A 19,251-nucleotide genomic window follows, 5' to 3' on the forward strand; every position below is an offset into this window, starting at 1 on the left:
TTAAAACCTTCTATTAACTGCAATGCTTTTTAATGAGGTGTTATCATGTATATTGGTCCCAAGATGGCTGCCAACACTTCTTGGATGAAGTGCTGACAGCCAATCAGATCTCACAATGAGATGTGTGGTTAGGCTCCGCCCAGATATGTATATGATTTTACTTTTGATTTTCACAGGAACTACTGATTGGATTTACACTATATATGCAAAAGTAAGGGTGGGCGTAGTTCGCGAAGTAGCACTTCGCGAAGCTACGCAAAGTGAAGTTCGCACTACGCGAGCTACGCGTAGCACTTCGCGAACTGCGTAGTAACATGTTCGCACTGTGCAAGATGTTGTTTTCAATGATTGCACAGTGCGGACAAGCAACCGGCACTGTGCAATCATTGAAAATGGCATCTTGCACAGTGCGAGCTGTAGTTTTCTGCTGCTCGAGTAGATTTTTACTCGAGCGGCAGCTTTCTCAACGCGAACTGGTAGTTTCTCATCGCGAGCGGTCGCGAGCATACGGGACCCCTCGCAATGAGAAACCTGACCTCCTCGCGTTGGGAATCTCGCGGGAGGTTCCTTTTCCATGCTCGCGATCGCGAACAAGGAAAAAGTCTCGCCAGGATGTCATTTTGCTTGCTCGCGGTCGCCAACTTGACGTTGAGGACCGCGAGCAAGCAAAAAATGACCGCAGCACTACGCAACACTACGCTACGCGTGTTCGCACTGTGCTACGTGCAGTTCGCGTAGTGCGAAGAAGCGCGAACTTCGCAAACTACGCGAGCGTAGCGTAGTGCTTCGCCCAGGCCTATGCAAAAGGCACATGCCTGACCTGAGGACTACCTCTTTGCCAAATTTCACGTAATTCTGTTCAGCCGTTCGGGCTGTACCATCGACTAAAGGTCCTATGGAAAAATGCATGGGGAAAACGCGTTTTGGGACCCCCCCTTTTTCTCGGTCCCCGCTTGACGAATCACCCCGAGACTTTCAGGGTAGGAGCTGAACGGAGAGCCCCATTTGTTTTGAAAATTTCGCAAGGATTCGTCAACCGGCGCCACAGTTATTCAAAATAGAATTTTGAGATTTCCTATGGAAACTAGGTTGTAACTATAACTGTCTACTGGCGACCGCCAGTAGATAATATATAGATAAATTTTATATAAACAATGAGGAAATAAGGAAGAGAAGGTAAAAGAAGAAAGGAAGAGGAATGGGGAAGGGGGAAGAAAGGGAAAAGAAAAAAAAAAGATTTTTCTTATTAAAAGGGTAAAATGGGGGGAAAAGAGTTCATGCATATAAATATTTATCTAGGGGAGCCCTCATTCTTCCTTTTTTTGGTGGATAACACATTGGGAGTAAATAGGCAGAGGAGTAGGAGGCCACAGACGCCACATCTGGACAACAACCAGTCCAGGTAAATAGGGGTTGGGTTCTCCAAGGGGGGTGCAGGGTGTGGGGTTCTAGGGTGGGGGGAATGGGAGCGCATGGGGCTAGTTAATAATAAAAACACCTCATTCGTCATATTCGTCATACTTATCATAGGTTATGTTGACCAGAAAGTTTTAGTTAGGGTAGGATTGACTGATGGGTTAAAATCAAGATGTAACTGCTGCTTCACCTTGAAGGGCCTGGAAATGAATTCTCTGCAGATACTATCCGGGAATGTAAATGGCTTGAAGGTGGGGTCGCGTAGAAGAAGAATCTCACAATATCTGAGAGATTCCCCCGCCAAAGTTTTGGTTATCCAGGAGACACATCTTCTTGAGGCGGAGACGAGAGACATATTGAAATCACAGAAGTGGGTGGACTCCTATGTATGCACAGATCAGACAGCAAATATTAGGGAGGTATGGATCCTTTTAAAAAAATCAGCCAAAGCACAGATTTTACAACATATGGGGGACCCAAGGCGAAGATGGTTAATATTGAAAGTCACTGTTAGAGAGGTTCCTTTTACATTAGTTGGCTACTACGGCCCGAACCATGATGATCCCTCCAATCTCCAAACTATTTTCTCGTACTTATTGGACTTCCCCGAGCCGGTGATATGGGCAGGAGATTTCAATCTTTTTGGATTCTAAATTTGATAAGTCCCCCAATAGCAGAGCAATCTCTTCTACGAGATCAAGGATATCCCTCCTAACAATAATCTCGCAATTGGGCCTTAGAGATATCTGGAGAGAAAGGTTAGGGCAACAGATGGGTGTATCATTTAGGAACCTGAAGTATAGACACAAGTCACGGATTGACTACATATTGATTAGTCATACTCTTAGAGACAAAGTAAAGGATATAACATACTTGCCATCTCATTTGTCCGACCATTCCAGTATTTTACTGACGCTACAGAGCCTAGGCACCCAACGGGTTAGAGTGTGTTCCTTTGACCGTACTCTCCTAGTAGAAGAAAATGAGTTGAGTTTCCTCTCTCGAGAGACAAACCATTTTTTAGAGACCAACTTGGGAACTGCAGACATATGACAGTTTGGGATACCCTCAAGGCTTTTTGGATTGGGGGTTTGGAGGAAATAATGAGGAAGGTAGAAACAAAATTAAATGCCCAAGAGGGAATCGGTCAGAAGGAAGGTCTAGAAATTAAAAGGAAATTGAAGGAACATATGTAGTCGGTTCTCCAGGGGCGGCTTATGCGTAGGTGGGAAGTGAGCAAGATGGCCTATTTTGAGTATGGGGAAGGAGCTGGAAAATTACTAGCTTGGAAGATCAAGGCTGACCAGCTCCGGAACCATATTAAGGAGATTTCAGTGGGTAATGGAGAATCCCCCATCTTCTCAGATGTAGCAATAGGACGGGCCTTCCTGGATTATTTCCAGGAAATATATAAAGAAACCTCCACAGGCGATAATTCCAAGGCAAAATCTTGGCTGGAGAATATCGCTCTAACACCTATCAGCTCCAAACAACAACTGGATTTGGGGCAGTCCATTACACAGGAGGAAGTGAGGAAAGCATTGGCAAGTGGGAAAAGGGGCAAGGCGGCTGGCCTGGATTGGCTTCCAATAGAACTATACCGTTCACTTGGAGAGAATTTAATACCAACAATAACTCTCCTATTTAATAAAATCTTTATGGATGGTATCAGTCCACCGGTAACATGGAATGATGCTACCGTAGTCCTTATTTTGAAACCGGGTAAAAACCCCTCCAGATGTGGGTCTTATCGGCCCATATCACTTCTAAATGCTGATTATAAAATCTATACAACTATTTTGACTACAATATTAGGGGAGGTTGCTGGAGAAATTCTTCACCCCGACCAAAAGGGGTTTGTGAAAGGGCGACAGTTAGCAGACCTCACTTATGATTTGGTCGGTGCAATAGACATTGCCTCTGCATGTTCGCTACCCCTCGCAGCCCTGACTCTAGATGCCACCAAGGCTTTCGATAGGGTGAACTGGATGTACCTATCGGAAGTCATGGAGAAATTCAATCTGGGCGCAACATTCTGTTGGGCTATACAGTCAATCTATAAATCTCCATCGGCCGAGCTCTTGGTGAATGGTTGCATTACAAAGCCATTCGGTATAACTAGAGGAACTCGACAGGGTTGCCCTCTCTCCCCCCTGTTGTTCGACATGTATATTGAACCATTTGCACAGAAACTAAGGGACAACCCCGATATCGAATCATTCAGTTACGGGGATTGGGAGAGAAGGGTGGCCCTATATGCGGATGACATTTTGATTCTGTCCTACCGGTAGTAATTAACCTGGCGGAGGAATTTGGCAGGGTGTCTGGCTATGAGATAAGTGCGGGCAAGACAGAAATCATGACTTGGAATATCCCGAATCCTGCATTTCAGACAAGCTGCAGTATGCGTTATCTCGGCATCACAATCATCCAGGATATTAATAAACTTAATAAACTTGCAGATACCAACCTATCACGAGTACTTCGAGATTGTCGTAAACAAAGTAAGTCATGGATACATCTTCCCTTATCCATTCTGGGTAGAGTCAACTTAGTCAAAATGTCTACATTGCCCAAGGCCACTTTCCTCTTTAACACAATCCCTCTTCATTTTGATAAAGACACCAGACGCAGCGGCAGCAGCGGGGGTCCAGCGGACTACGATACCTTGAGAAACCACACGACCCAGGAGACAGCGGGTCTCACGGCAACCCGAGGCCACGCCCCCTGACACCAGGGCTGTATTTAAACTCCTCGCGCCTCCCGCTTCGCGGGAGACGCAGCGGCAGCAGCGGGGGTCCAGCGGACTACGATACCTTGAGAAACCACACGACCCAGGAGACAGCGGGTCTCACGGCAACCCGAGGCCACGCCCCCTGACACCAGGGCTGTATTTAAACTCCTCGAGCCTCCCGCCACGCGGGAGACGCAGCGGCAGCAGCGGGGGTCCAGCGGACTACGATACCTTGAGAAACCACACGACCCAGGAGACAGCGGGTCTCACGGCAACCCGAGGCCACGCCCCCTGACACCAGGGCTGTATTTAAACTCCTCGAGCCTCCCGCTTCGCGGGAGACGCAGCGGCAGCAGCGGGGGTCCAGCGGACTACGATACCTTGAGAAACCACACGACCCAGGAGACAGCGGGTCTCACGGCAACCCGAGGCCACGCCCCCTGACACCAGGGCTGTATTTAAACTCCTCGAGCCTCCCGCCACGCGGGAGACGCAGCGGCAGCAGCGGGGGTCCAGCGGACTACGATACCTTGAGAAACCACACGACCCAGGAGACAGCGGGTCTCACGGCAACCCGAGGCCACGCCCCCTGACACCAGGGCTGTATTTAAACTCCTCGAGCCTCCCGCCACGCGGGACGCGCGCGGGCGGGCGCCGGGCTAAGCCCGGGCAAAGGGCGGGCCGTCTGTGGCCGTCAGGGGCCAGAGGAGGCCAGGCCGGGCCACATCTCTTTCCTGCACACTGCAAGATCCAAGGATGGGTAAGCGGAAACTACTTAATACCCAGGACCAGGGGGGAGCTAAAGCTAAAGTGCCCAGAAAGTCGGGAACTATTATTTCATATTTAACCTCAGCTGTGGGGGTATGAACCTCAGAAATAGCGCAAGCTGAGAGGGAGCTGGGTCTTGATGCCACCCAAGACCAACAGTCTGGCCTTCCGCAGCCGATAGGGAGAATCCCTATCCCATTGGAGCCGGTTGTTGTGATTGGTCCTCCAGCTCCTGCGCTGGTTCATCCTGTTGTTCCCGGAGACACTACGGCCACCATCCTTCCCTTGATTTCTCCCCAACCTACGCCACAGCAGGCTGCTGCAAGAAAAAGGCCAACTAAACCTCTTTTAAAGGGCGTTAAGAGGTCGAGTAAAAAGCAAAACAAGCGGGACTCTGTACCCATTTGTACTGTACCAGAGGGTAGCCCTGCGACCATGGACTCCCTTTATTCCTCTATTCGGGACATGGTGGAGAACATCTTTTCAAGTCGACTTGAGGAGATTCTTACCAGCATAGCAAAAGACATTGTTGACACCTTGAATTTATGTGTTGCTAGCCTACTAGAAAAATGTGTTAAGATTGACTCTGCCCTTTCAGCATTAAATAAGGCCCGTATTACCCCTTATAACAGTACCTCACCTATTTTGACTGATGTCCCAATAGATGACCAAAATAGTTTTTCAGCAAAGGGTCCCTCTAGTATTGTGTCTACAGTTGTGCCCCACAATCTGAGTAATGACGTGACAATTTTAAAAACATCAGACGCAGTGGACCAGTTGATCGGGCAGGCTAGGCCTCTAAAACAAACTAGGCCTCAGGTGAAATCTGTTAGCGGCCATATTCCAATTAACTCGCCCACCTTACCTTGCATTAATCTCCCTCCTGAGGCTGGCCCGTTGGTGGTCATTTTGGTCAAGGTCCCACCTTTAGCACCTGGTAAGGTTGAAACAATCAAAGAATTATTGTCAGTCACTAGGAAATGGTGTGACCAGAATTCTTCTGGCTATGACAATATTTCTCACCATATTCTAACAGCCAGGCGGGTCGGTTGGATCGGAGGCACCCAGAAAAAACTTAAAGGGGACTGTGTAGTTGTAAATTTTAATAGTTCCTATGTCGTACCACGTATGCTATGGGATGCCTCAGATATGGATGGGGAGATTGGTAATATTAGGGCTGTCCCTCTAGGCTTTTTCTACCCACCGCTCCCCAGTTTCCCTGGAACCTGTGAGAGTACCCGCTATCCACTATGCCCAGAGTTCACTTTGGCTCCCTTGCCTTGTGCTGTATCTACCAAAGAGACTGCCCCTTGGTGTTTCCCTAAAGCACCAGCTAAGGTCAATCCCGGAATTAACTGGAGAGATAGGCCCCCAGAGGCTGTTGCTACATTTAACAGGTTCTCACCCTTGTCCCAGCTAGATTTAAATGACTGACTAGACCCTCCAGCACCAACAACTAGTAGTACTGTAAAGGAAAGTGCCATTATAGTAGACTCTGGAGTCCACATTAGGATCATGAGTTGGAATATAGCTGGGTTACGTTCCAAGCAAGAAGACGAAAATTGGTTAAACTATGTTGCAGGTTTTGATATTATTGCTCTTCAGGAGACATGGGCTAGGGACAACAACCTGTGGATTGATGGATTTAAATCCTATTGCCTGCCCGCTTTACCATCAGCAGCGGGCAGGGCAAAGGGAGGGCTGTTGTTCCTTTTTTCCATAAAACTTAAGGCGGAGATAAACCAGATAGTCACTGCCTCATCAAATTGTCAATTTATGGAATTTATCACTGAGTCTCAACCTAAAACACTGTTTATCAATTTTTATAATACAGGGGATTGTGTACCTGTGAATGAGCACCTTAGTTTCTTAACAAACTTTTTAGAGTTGTATAATGCACGTCAAACCACATCTGTACATATTATTTTTATGGGTGATTTTAATATTCATCTCTGCGATTTTAATTGTAAAATCGTTGACCCCTTTGGCCCGCCCCACTCGGTTCCCCCACACTTTGAACATTCAACTAAAGGTGAGGCACTTGAAGAGCTCCTCCAAATGGCGGATCTCTTTGAGCCATGTTTTTTATCTAAGGCTGAACGGGCAGCGACATTTGAGGCAAGGGATAGCGAATCAATCATTGATTATATTTTCTTATCCCCTACACTCTTAAGGTGGGTCCATAAGTATAGTGTCTTTCGCCTTCCTTTTAGTGATCACAATCCAGTGATTTTAGAACTCGACAAGGCTTTTTGCTTTAAAGTGGCCCCACTGGCGATAGTCTCCTCTGCTACCCTGGTCACTAGTGATAAGGGTAGGAAAGTAAAGTGGTCCAGAGTAGTTCCAGAGGATTTTTTGGATAGCTTGATGGCGAGGAGAAATGATGAGTTCAGGAAGTGTATGGACCCCTTTAATACGGGTGGTGAGACAATAGTTGCTTTTGACTCAATCTGTAAACAGGTCTCCTCTGATCTAACTGTACTTAGCATTCCGCGCAGTCAACAGGGAAATAAGTGGTTTGATGCTAGTTGTTCTAGGGCTCACCGAATTTTATTAACTGCCCTAAAAACACTGCCTCGTGATAAGGCTTTAATAGCCACCCTTAGGAGAGACTATAAATCTATAATTCAGCGCCGGAAAAACGATTTAAAACAAGAGGCCTGGGACGCTTTGTCCTCGATTGAAGTCCTTAAGGATAGCGCAAAATTCTGGAACATAGTGAACAGCCCTTTTTTAATAGGGAACGATAACGCCCCACTCGACATTAACATCCCAGAGGGGGAGTGGCTGACTCACTTCGAAGGAATTTATGCGAGTGACCTGACCCCTGAGCCTTTTAAGGTCCCCGATTCCTTTTTTCCCCTCAACCAGTTGATATTTAACAAGAATGATGTGGGGAAGGCTATAAAAGACTCTGCCTCTAATAAGGCCCCGGGACCAGATGGTGTCCCATTGGATCTTTTTAAAGGGAATATTGAGATCTGGAGCACGATTTTAACAAATGTTTTTAATGATAGTGTTGAGAATGGGTTCCCGGTATCCTGGTCCAAATCAATTATTGTACCGGTTTTTAAAAAGGGGGACAGGGGCGATCCGAGATGTTATCGGCCCATCTCACTAATCGATTCAGCGGTTAAAATATTGGGTAAAGTGGTTTTAAATAAAATCTCGGACTGGGTGACGGAGAAGGGGATTCTATCAGAGATACAATATGGCTTTAGGTCAGGCAGAGGTACTATGGACCAGTGCCTTAACCTGTACCTTTTAATTAATAAATATACTGTAGCCTCTAAAGGGTCCCTATATTTAGCATTCATGGATTTATCCACAGCCTTTGATCTGGTGAACAGATCAAGGCTGTGGACGATCCTGTTGGACCTAGGGTTAGACCCCTGCCTGGTGCATTTCTTAGCGGATCTGCACCAAGATTTGTATGCTGCAGTGAGGGTCTCCCACGAGGGAAAATGCACACGTCACTTTAAATCGGGCAGAGGGGTACGCCAAGGATGTATCCTAGCCCCCCTGCTCTTTACCCTATATATTAATAGACTAGATGTAATTCTAGGTAAAGCCAGTTTGGACACTCCGCGTATAGGGAGCAACACTCTTCCTGCTCTTCTATACGCGGATGATGCTGTCCTCCTGGCCCGTACCCCGCTGGGTCTACAGAGATTATTAACCTCATTTGGGGACTTTATGAGCTCACTGGACCTCGTGGTGAATAGTTCTAAATCTCATGTGATGTCCCTGGGCAGCCAGAAAAATAAAGTTAAAAAATTTTACTGCAAAGGAGTGGAGGTCACTAGAGTCAAGGTATTCACCTACTTGGGGGTCATATTTGATGATAGAGGTTCGTGGGCCCCTCAGCTTACTGCTAAAAAGAATAGTGTGGGTAGAGCATCTTCAGCCATATTAAGTTTTGCACGACGATTGGGTGGAAAACCTAGTGACGCAGTTCTTGCTATTTATAGGGCGAAATGTCTAGCCATAGCAGCCTACGGTGCCGCCATTTGGGGGTATAAAAAGGCGGAGGGAATTCAGATTGTAGAAAATAAATTTTTCCGTTCACTTCTCTCCGTCCCCCAATCATCTCCAACTTTCTCAATCCATCAAGAATTGGGGATGGGTTTTGTTTCTGATCATTTAAGTTTGGCCCCCCTTACATTTTGGTTGAAAACATGGTTGAACCCTGAACTTTCCCTTAATAGACTTATTCTAAAAGATTGCTTGGCCCTAGACAGAATGGCTAAGATCCCCTGGCTCTTGTACATCAAGAACATGTTTTATAAATTAGGACGTCCGGAGATTTACGAGAACCCAGAATCTATTATTAAGGGGGACATTGGCTGGGTTAAAGTCCAGTTTTTAAATATAAGAACTCAAGAGCGGGAAGATGAGGAGCTCACAAAAACATCAGTAAGGGCTCATTTTTTACTGATATCCTCTCCCCAGATTGAGCCCTACCTTAATCTGGTCAGGAATCACCATCATCGCTGGTTGCTGACCAGATTCCGTTTCAACCAAATTCATTTTGTTTTAGGGAGCGTTGAGGGATGGAGCAAACCTATAGATGCAGCTTTTTGTAATTGCGACGGCCATTCATTTCAAGATACTGCGCACTTCACCTTTTTTTGTAAATATTATGTTGAAAGCAGAAGGAAGTATATCATACCATTGTTGCGAGGGAGAGGTTTTTATCAAGTTAAACCTGCTTTGATGTATCTGCAATTATTAAATTCCCCCTGGATTATTTTTAACATTGCTAACTTCCTGGTTGCTGCAGCTCGCGCAAGGAAAAAAATTTGATGTACAGCCTACCTTATGAATTTAGTGTTATTTGTATTTGTCGGGATGGATTTTTATAATGTTGTTATTGTATTGTACTTGTGTTTTTAACAATGTGTAATACTGTGATGTACTTTTATGATTTTAATTAATCGATTAAAGTGGTTTTGATGATGATGATGATAAAGACACCATAGGAAAATTCCAACGGGAAATCAATTATTTTATCTGGGAATATAAGTCTACCAGAATTGCATGGAAGCAACTAAGACGAAGGAGGGAAAAGGGGGGGTTGGTGCTACCGGATCTGCAATATTATGCTTGGGCATTCCAACTTACTCACTCTCGTATGTTGTTGAAAACGCCAAGTGACAAAGGGAGTGGAGCTATGTTTCTGGCCATACTGAAAGGGGCAGCGCCGACGCCGGAAGGGTTTATGTACAAATTAGGCGATCAAATATTCTTCAAGAAAATCAAACTTAAAGTCCTGCAGGGGTTTGCCATGATTTGGGCAGAATTAAGGAAGGCGACAGGTCTTAGATACTTCTCCAAACTGGCCCAACTCTGGGATTCTCCAGGATGCCCAGACTGCCTCCGTGATAGGCTGACTATTCCACTTAGAGACGCTGGAATTAAACTATGGGGAGATCTAATCAGTAATGAAACACTTATCTTATGGGAAGATCTAGAAACGTTAGTGGGTAGCTACCTTTCAAGATTCAAATACATCCAGTTACATAGGTGGGCACAATCCCAGCTCAAAAAAGAAAAATTCATAGGCAGAGGAACTAGTTTGGAGCAACAGCTTGTAGAAAGGCCAGCAGGTAAAAAGGAAGTTTACTATTGGTATTGGGCCATAGAACAGGAGATCGATGGAGAATTTAAGATGGCTAATGAGCTGTGGAGTAGATTGCTGCCTAATGAACAGTGTGACCATTTATGGCAGGAATCTTTCAAAATCCTCTTCAACATAGTTAAACCAGCATGGTTGAGGAGGAACCATCTATTCACGGCTCATCGTGCATACCTATGCGCCCTTAGATTATCAAGAATCAGTAAAAGTACACAAGTTAGTAGCAAAAAATGCGGATTGCTTGAAGCCTCGAACCTTCATATGTTTAGAGACTGCCCCTCCATCCAGACATTCTGGGAAGAAGTACAAAAAACATTGGAGAGTATATTGGGGTAGCAATTACAATCGACCTAGAATTAATAATTTTCGGCTTATATACCCAGATAGTACATCCAGCCAGACTTCTCCTATTCTATTCAATTCTTCTGGCAAGAAGACAAATTTGTAATCTTTGGGTAGATTTTGCCCCTCCTACTCGCTCGGACTGGCTAACTTCCTTATATGAAACATCTAAACTGTACATGGCCAGAGTGTGTAGCAGGAAAAATATCGCATACTGGGACTTGCTGTTGCTCTGGAGATCATTTTTTTTTCTTCTTTTTTTTCCCTTCTCTCTGTGGTCCTATGATTATGCCAACTGGACACTCCCAGGACCAAATTGGACATGCCCATGGTTAATGTGCATGGAGAGAGTCCATGAGGTTTTTTTAACAATCTGGAGTGGTACCTAACCTCCCCAAATCAACATATGGGAAGTGCTCTTGGGTCTGACAACATACCCCTCTAGGCTACGGGCTGAGGGCATCGAGAGAATCCGAGGGAAGAGCCCGCGTTATCCTAGCCTATTGACAAAGGAGACTGCATAGACGGTCAGCACGTAATGGGTTTTGGCGAATGAGGACGAAAAAAAACAAAGAAAAAACAAAAGAAAGAAAGAAAAAACAGGTTAAAGTTTAGAGATACCCAAAAAGCACAAAACCAAGACTGGGTTGACTTTGTTGACTGTGCTGCTAAGGCTCTGGAAGGTTGGTTATTGGGCAGTAAATTGTGTGACTTCATAGGATTGTACAATCTGATAATGAGGGAGCAGATTCTTAATAACTGTCAAAATCAGCTGTTGCATCAGTACCTGGTAGACTCTGATCTGACCTCTCCCCAAGAATTGGGAAGGTAGGCAGACAAATGGGTCAGAACCATGGTGAGGCAGAAGGTACAGAACCAAGGTGGTGACCCGAAGATTCAGGATTCTAAGAACTCTGACAAGGGTGGGGACAAGGGTAAAGACCAGAAGCATTCTCAAGGGCCCCAAAAATCTTCTTCTAATGGGGAGTCACAGTCAAACAAGGGAAAAGGCCAAAAGAAACCTTGGTGAAAAATCTGAAAACAGAAAACTCACTGGACCAGTGACTGCACCAAGTCCAAAGAATCTGCTCCAGCCACCATTGCCCCTAAGGCGACTGTTTCCCCTAGTGCAGCTACAATAGGTGGTGGCAATGCCCAGAATAAGAGTGTAGTAGGGTTGACCCTGGGTTCTGAGATGGACTCTGGTCTAGTCAGAGTTCCAACTCAGGCTGTGCTTGTCTGTGATGGGGGCATGGATAGGTCCCCCTCTGTGAGTCCCAGTAATCTGGGCAAATACAGACAAAAGCCTTTAATAAATGGGGTAGAGGCTTGGGCATTCAGGGACACAGGAACAAGTGTCATAACGGTGACAAAAGATCTTGTGGATCCTGGGCAGATTATACTTGGTGAAATGTTCCAAGTGACCAATGCTAGCAATGTCAGAACAGACCATTCTCTGGCAGTTGTTAACTTCTCCTGGGGAAGGGTAACTGGCCCTAAGAAGGTAAGTGCAGACCTACCAGTACAGTGCTTGCTTGGCAATGATCTAGAGACTTCTGCTTTGTCTGAAGTGGAGCTCAGGAAACATGCAGAAATGTTAGGGATCCCTGTTCATGTCTTTGCTGTGACTAGGTCACAGGCCAAAATGTCTAAAGCTGGACAGGCCCTCCCAAGAGGAGGAGCAGTAGAGTTAAGGCAGAGCCTTCCCACCTGACTCAGAATGCTGATCAGTGTCCTCAGGGAGATGATCTTGAGCCTGAAGAAGGAACTGCCCCAGAGGAGCTTAAACCTGACCAGGTTGGGTTCTTGGGTACCGGGGGCCCTTCCAGGTCTGATCTGAGCCAGGAGCAGAAAACCTGCCCCTCTCTTGAACCCCTCAGGAAGCAAGCTGCTGATGAGGCTGCTGGGAATGCTAGTGTAACCCATACCGTTAATTAGGATGATGGACTCCTTTACTCAGAGAGTAGAGACCCCAAGCCTGGTGCATCCAGGAAGTAGGTTATACCTCTGAAGTTTAGGGGTTTCCTATTGACACTAGCCCATGATATTCCCCTAGCAGGACACCTGGGTCAGAATAAGACTTGGGACAGAATTGTCCCTCACTTTCACTGGCCCCACATGTCTGAAAACACAAAGGAATTTTGTCACTTCTGTGTGACCTGCCAAGCCAGTGGCAAAGCAGGTGACACTGCAAAGGCCCCCCTGATACCACTACCTGTGGTGGGGGTGCCCTTTGAAAGGGTAGGGATTGACATTGTTGGTCCCATGGATCCCCAAACAGCATCTGGGCACAGATTTACACTGGTGGTGGTTGATCATGCCACCAGGTACCCAGAGGCAATTTCCTTAAGGACCAATATAGCACCTGTGGTGGCAAGAGCTCTCTTGAGTGTATTCTCAAGAGTAGGCTTTCCTAAGGAGGTAGTATCTGACAGGGGTGAAAACTTTATGTCTAGTTACTTGACTGCTATGTGGAAGGAGTGTGGTGTGACTTACAAGTTCACCACACCCTATCACCCACAATGTAATGGTTTAGATGAAAGGTTCAACAAAACCTTAAAGGGCATGATTAACCCCTTCGCCGCGGCAGGAATTCCGCCGCGGCACTGGGGGCGTTTGGGGGCAGTTGCGGTGGCGCTGTGCTCGTGACAGAACCACTCCGTCACAAGCCACAGTTGAGCTGTGCTCATGACGGAGTGGTTCCGTCACGTCTCCGCCCACTGCGCTAATCGCCCGCACAGGCGGGGAATTAGCGCCGCGTGGGCGGAGCGGCCGCCAACGGCCGCAGCATGACGGAACCACTCCGTCATGAGCACAGCGCAACCGTGGCTCATGACGGAGTGGTTAAAGGACTCCCAGAAAAGCTTAGGCAAAAAAGGGACCTACTCTTGCCCTGCCTTTTATTTGCATACAGGGAGGTGCCTCAAAAGGGTGTTGGCTGCAGCCCTTTTGAACTTTTGTTTGGTCACCCTGTCAGGGGTCCATTGTGCTTGGTGAAGGAAGGATGGGAGTTACCTCTCAAGCCCCCAAAGCAAGACAAAGTGGACTATGTACTTGGTCTCTGCTCCAGGATGGCTGAGTATATGAAAAATGCAAACAAAAACCTTGAGACTAGCCAGGAACTGCAAAAAGCCTGGAATGACCAAACGGCTGTACTGATTGTTTACCAGCCAGGACAGAAAGTGTGGGTGTTGAAGCTTGTGGCCCCAGCAGCCCTTCAGGACAAATGGAGTGCCCCCATATACTTGTTGAACAGAAAGGGGAGGTTACCTACTTGGTAGACCTTGGAACCCCTAGGAGTCCCCATTGGGTATTTCATGTCAACAGACTCAAACAATATGTTGACAGGGCAGACATAGGCTTGCTCATGGCTACTGATGAAGGACAGGAGGAAGTGAGTGACCCGCTCCCTGACCTGATTTCTCTGAACCCTGATGATGGGTCAGTTGATGGTGTAGGCTTGGCAGGCAGCCTCACTGCCCAGCAGCAAACTGACTGCTGAAACCTTCTCAGCCAGTTCAGACATGTGTTTTTTCTGACTCCAAGTCAGACCACCTGGTGCACTCATGAAGTGGACACTGTGGACAGTCTACCTGTGAAAAATAAGCTCTACAGGCAACCTGACCATGTAAGGGACTGTATAAGGACAGAAGTCCAAAATATGTTGTATTTGGGTGTGATTGAAACCTCAGTTAGCCCTTGGGCTAGTCCAGTGGTCCTGGTACCTAAACCTCACACCACGGATGGCAAGAGAGAAATGAGGTTTTGTTTCGACTACAGGGGTCTCAATGCAGTCACTAGGACTGATGCCCATCCCATCCCCAGGTCAGATGAGCTAATAGATATTTCAGCCAGTAGCTTTCATAAGCAGAAGGCTGACCCCTAGAGAGAAATGTTGGTCAGCCATTGAAAGGGAGGCCTTTGCTGTGGTTTAGGCTCTGAAGAGGTTGAAGCCATACTTGTTTGGTACTCACTTCCTAGTTCAGACAGACCATAAGCCCCTCTTATGGCTAAAACAAATGAAGGGTGAAAACCCCAAAATGGTTAGGTGGTCCATTTCCTTACTGGGGATGGACTTTACAGTGGAACATAGACCTGGGAGCAGCCATGCCAATGCAGATGGACTCTCTAGGTATTTCCACTTAGAACATGAAGACTCAACTGGTCAAGGTTAGTTTAATGTCTATGCATTTGGGGGGCGGGGTTGTGTAGGAGAGTAGGATCTGCTTCACATGGGTACCTCCACTTTTTGCTGGTGTTTCACTGTTTTTCGACCTTAGTCTGGCTGTGGCCCATGAACTCCAAAATGGCACCACAGGTCTGCTACTGCAGCCTGGGTAAGGTGGTGCTTGCACCCCTTACAGTGGTATAGGCTACCTATATCACTACCATTGCACACACATATAAAACCTATAAGTCACTCCTATGGCAGGCCTTAACAATCCTGAAGGCAGAGTGCTTGTTTTTTTGATGAGATGGTGCCCCTGCATGAGCAGAGCCCCGCTGCAGCGTTCAGAGTACCTCCTATGATGCTGTTTGTGGTTCAGCCTGACCATATACTGTTAAGTGCATTATAACCTCGCAGTAAATGCTAACTTTGGGGTGGCTGCACGGAAACATGTTGTGTTTGGTGTCAAACGTTTTGGAATACTACCCCCCTGCCAGTTCTGATGGTGGGGGTAGCATTCCACCCTTCTAGTAGGGAGAGACATGTTCACACTGGTCTAACCCGGTAGGACTTTCTACAGTCCTGGCATCACAAAATGGATACCTCTGCCACAGACATGGGTCTGGCCTCCTGCTGCTGACCGAATCTCCAGCAGGGGAGACCTGGACAATAGATTTCCTGTCCCAGGGAGGTGTAACCACTTCCTCAGACAGGCAGATGTGTATTGGGGCTGGGCAGGAGCACTCTATGGTGCTTTGAAGTGCTGCACTGGGGGCACACTTGGTGTCCCTGTGCATAGTCCAGTTCAAACCGGTTGTAAGGGCTACCTGCCCCTGCTCTGGTGCAAAACTGGACAAAACACTCCCATAGGTGGATCCCTAGAGTAAGTCCAACCCCCAAACTTTGTATAAGTATGGGAACCCAGTCCTTGCGACTTTAGATTACCCTGGACGAAACTCTGCAAAATATATCCTGGACCTCCGATGTTCTACTTTGACTAGAAGACTGAAGAAAACTCCCTTGGGTTCAAGGAGTGACTCCCATGCTTGGCAGGCACCAAAGAAGCAACTGACCTGTCTGCATCACTGAAGCTGCTGCCTGACGCCAAAGTTTTTGCATCACCAGATGTGGATTTCCAGACTTCCCCGAGGCTACCCTCAGTCCACAGCAAAGCTGAGGCCCGTGGCTATTGTGCGTGACGTGGAACCTTGACCCCTGAACACCACCAACTTTTGCAGCAAAACTATCTTCCTGGTCTTCCTTGAAGTTGTGCTTTGGACTCCGAGTAGCCCCAGCCTTGAGCACCTCTTGCACCAAAGATTGCTGGCCTCCAATCCACGAGTGACCCGTGGGCCAGTTTCAATTGTGTTCGCTTGAGGCTCCTTCGAGATCACTAGCCCATTGGCTAATAGGTCCCCACGAAGGCAACTCCTCTTCTGATTGGGCTTTCCTGGTTGCTCCAGATGTTCCCCAACTTACCCTCGCTGGGTGAGTCCCCCAGACCTTGCTGGTCTGCACCGACGTCCTTACTCTGCTTTCAAGTAACTTGCCATTGCCAAGGCTTGGTAGGTCCAATCTGGTCGCCGACACTGCAGCACTCGACGGACTTTGTGGGTCAGCTAGAATTCAGCTGCTGGTTATCATCGGCACCTCCTGGACCTTGTGGCTGAAGAGTCAAGACACTCGTCAACACACCTGAAGCACCCGACATCTGTGGGCATTGGTCCATCCTGCCCTTGGTCACTGGTCAGTGACCCAGACTCTGTCCCCTCTGCTTTCAGGTTCCTTCCATCCTACATCCAGGCTTGGATCACTTCGGACACTTCTACTCATCACGGCAGTAGCACTTCTTCTCCAGCTTCCAGTGAAATCAATGATGGGACCCGACACCAAAAGACACCTATGCACCCGGCTTCCCCGGGTGAGGTAACATGAGTACTCCGGTGCTCCCGTGGGTGCTAGCCCTAGAGCTTCCTAAGTCCAAAAGTGTTTGGTCCTGACTCGATTCTAAGTGTCCCTAATCTTTAAATTTCCAACCGCGACATTGCCCATAGAAGCTAACGGGAACCCGCTGCTGTGTTTACACACTGTACACAGTCCCTGTGGGTCCCCTGTGTTACTACCTTGAGTGGTTCCTTGGGGTCCCAGCGATTCTACAGGCTCTAGGCCTTGTGTCTAGATCAGGCGTGGGTCTTATACCACTTTATTGGTATATGGTTTGGTACGCCCCTAGGGCCCAAACATGTATTTGTGCTATTACTGTTGATTGCTAACTTGTAAATTAAGTACTTCAAACTCCAGTCTCATAAAGAGACTAGAGGGGTGTGTTCTATCTTAAATACATATATTTTAAAAATATACCTGGTGTGGTTGTCCTTTCATTTGGTCATTCAAGAGATTATAGACTGGTAAACAAGCTGCTTTACATTCCTTCAAGACTTAGCCTGAAGGCTGCTCTCCATAGCTACCACTAGGATAGCTTTCAATAAAGGTTGTCTTTAACCTATACCAATAAGGGGTTGTTTGGACTGATACAAGGTGCCTACTATAATTAGTTGACAGCATATATCAGGCCAACTTCTCACATACTCAACCCCACTTTTAAAGATTTGGGGCCTCATTTATGAGATTCCTTGCGCCTCCGGAACGTCATTTTTCGTGAAGTTCCGTGGCGCAGAAGCCTGTGTGATATTTATCAGGCAGCACTAAGCCACTTTTTTTGGCTTAATGGTACCTGATAAATATCAGTCCCTTTAACTCAGTGTTCTGCGTTAAGGGGGCGTGCAATGGGTGCTGCTGGGGGCGATTCCAGCAACATCCACGGCCTTTTGACACTGCCCCAGATTTATGAGAAATCGTAGGCCCGAGGCAGCGCCAAAAGCTTACGCCTCCCCAGGGGAGGCATAAGGGAGGCACAACGAGTAGAAATATCTTTATTTCTCCTTGTTTTTCCTTTTTCTATGTGGGCTGCATTCTGCAGCACACATAGAAAGAGGAAAACGCCTCTTGTGGTTATTTTTGTACAGAAATGTTTCCCTTCCTGTACAAAGATAATCATCCCTGCAACACAGGCACCCTTGCACCTTGGGAAAAGGAGAAGAATGCGCTGTATCTTATAGATACGGTACATTCCTGCTCTTTTCTTTTGCCATAGAGAATCGCAGCTGGAATGCCTGCTGCGCTACCCTAGGGCAAAACCTCATAAATGAGGCCCTTGGTTCCCTGTTTGGGGGTCATTATCCCAAAGCAAAGTTAAATGCTTGTACAAGAACAATTTTCGCCCGCTCCTGGATATTCTCTTCAAGGCCCCTGCATATCCACCAGATCTCAGCACCTTTCAAGAGCCACCATCCAAATTCTTTTACTCCTGCCTGGGATAACAATACATTACACAGCGTCACTCACCACTGTCTACTTATAGTTACATCAGACTTTTCATACGAAGTGAGTTTTTTGTTTCCCTAATAACTACGACGCCATTTGACAAATCTTCATGAAACCTTCCCAAAAAGGATCATCGCCCTCAGCTACTTCCTCCAAATGGTTTCATGGTGATCCATCAAGCATGGATCGAGTAAGTGGGTGGTCCCAAAATGCAAATTCCCTATGCAATTTCCACATGGAATTTTAGACAGTGCTAAAGCGGCTGATCACACGTAAACCATATTTTGCGTAAAGCTTGATAGTTAGCCAGAAAGCGTGCTTTTTGTGATTTGGTGTAAATCAGTTCAATAATTTTGGAGCACTTAAGGTTAAAAATGAATAGATTTATTGACAGTTGGGCTGAAGTAGAATATTCAAGCCTCTAATTGACTGAGGGGGCTTTTTGGAGTGAGCTTTACACATACATATTATCAAAGTTACATTTTACGGAAATGCACCCAAACAACATCCTGGGCACCCTGAAAATCATGTTCATGTGGCAGCTGTGATACCATCTAAACCAACCGTCTTTATTCTGTAGATTACATTGTGAGGGTCATGTGATATAAAGACTAGTTCCTGGGGTTTCTAATCACAACAATAATGCCCCCTCTGAAACCATCACTAAGGCCTTTAACAAGCGGCACCAGTGCTTGTTGGGTTCAAGATTCTTGCATGGATCAGTCTTTTTATTGAAGCTTGCCTTGTAAACCTCTGTCTGCAGAGGGCCTCAGCAGAGAGGTACTCTCAGAAGGATTTAGC

At 46.8% G+C, this 19,251-nt stretch overlaps 1 protein-coding gene across 2 annotated transcripts in view; it reads right to left on the minus strand.

Moving 5' to 3' along the window:
- The window catches only part of LOC146863563 (CD5 antigen-like), a 654,574-nt gene that overhangs the window by 610,989 nt on the left and 24,334 nt on the right, over positions 1-19,251 (minus strand). The window contains exon 3 of one of the 2 annotated variants that reach the window (XM_085643024.1): positions 5,784-5,852. The exons of the other annotated variant lie outside the window; for it this stretch is intronic. Coding sequence (XP_085499150.1) covers positions 5,784-5,852 — 69 coding nt within the window. The remainder of the gene's footprint in view (positions 1-5,783; positions 5,853-19,251) is intronic. 2 annotated transcript variants of the gene reach the window in all.

Source organism: Triturus cristatus, chromosome 2_2 (assembly GCF_964204655.1).
Source record: "Triturus cristatus chromosome 2_2, aTriCri1.1, whole genome shotgun sequence".
NCBI classification, from domain to species: Eukaryota; Metazoa; Chordata; class Amphibia; order Caudata; family Salamandridae; genus Triturus; species Triturus cristatus.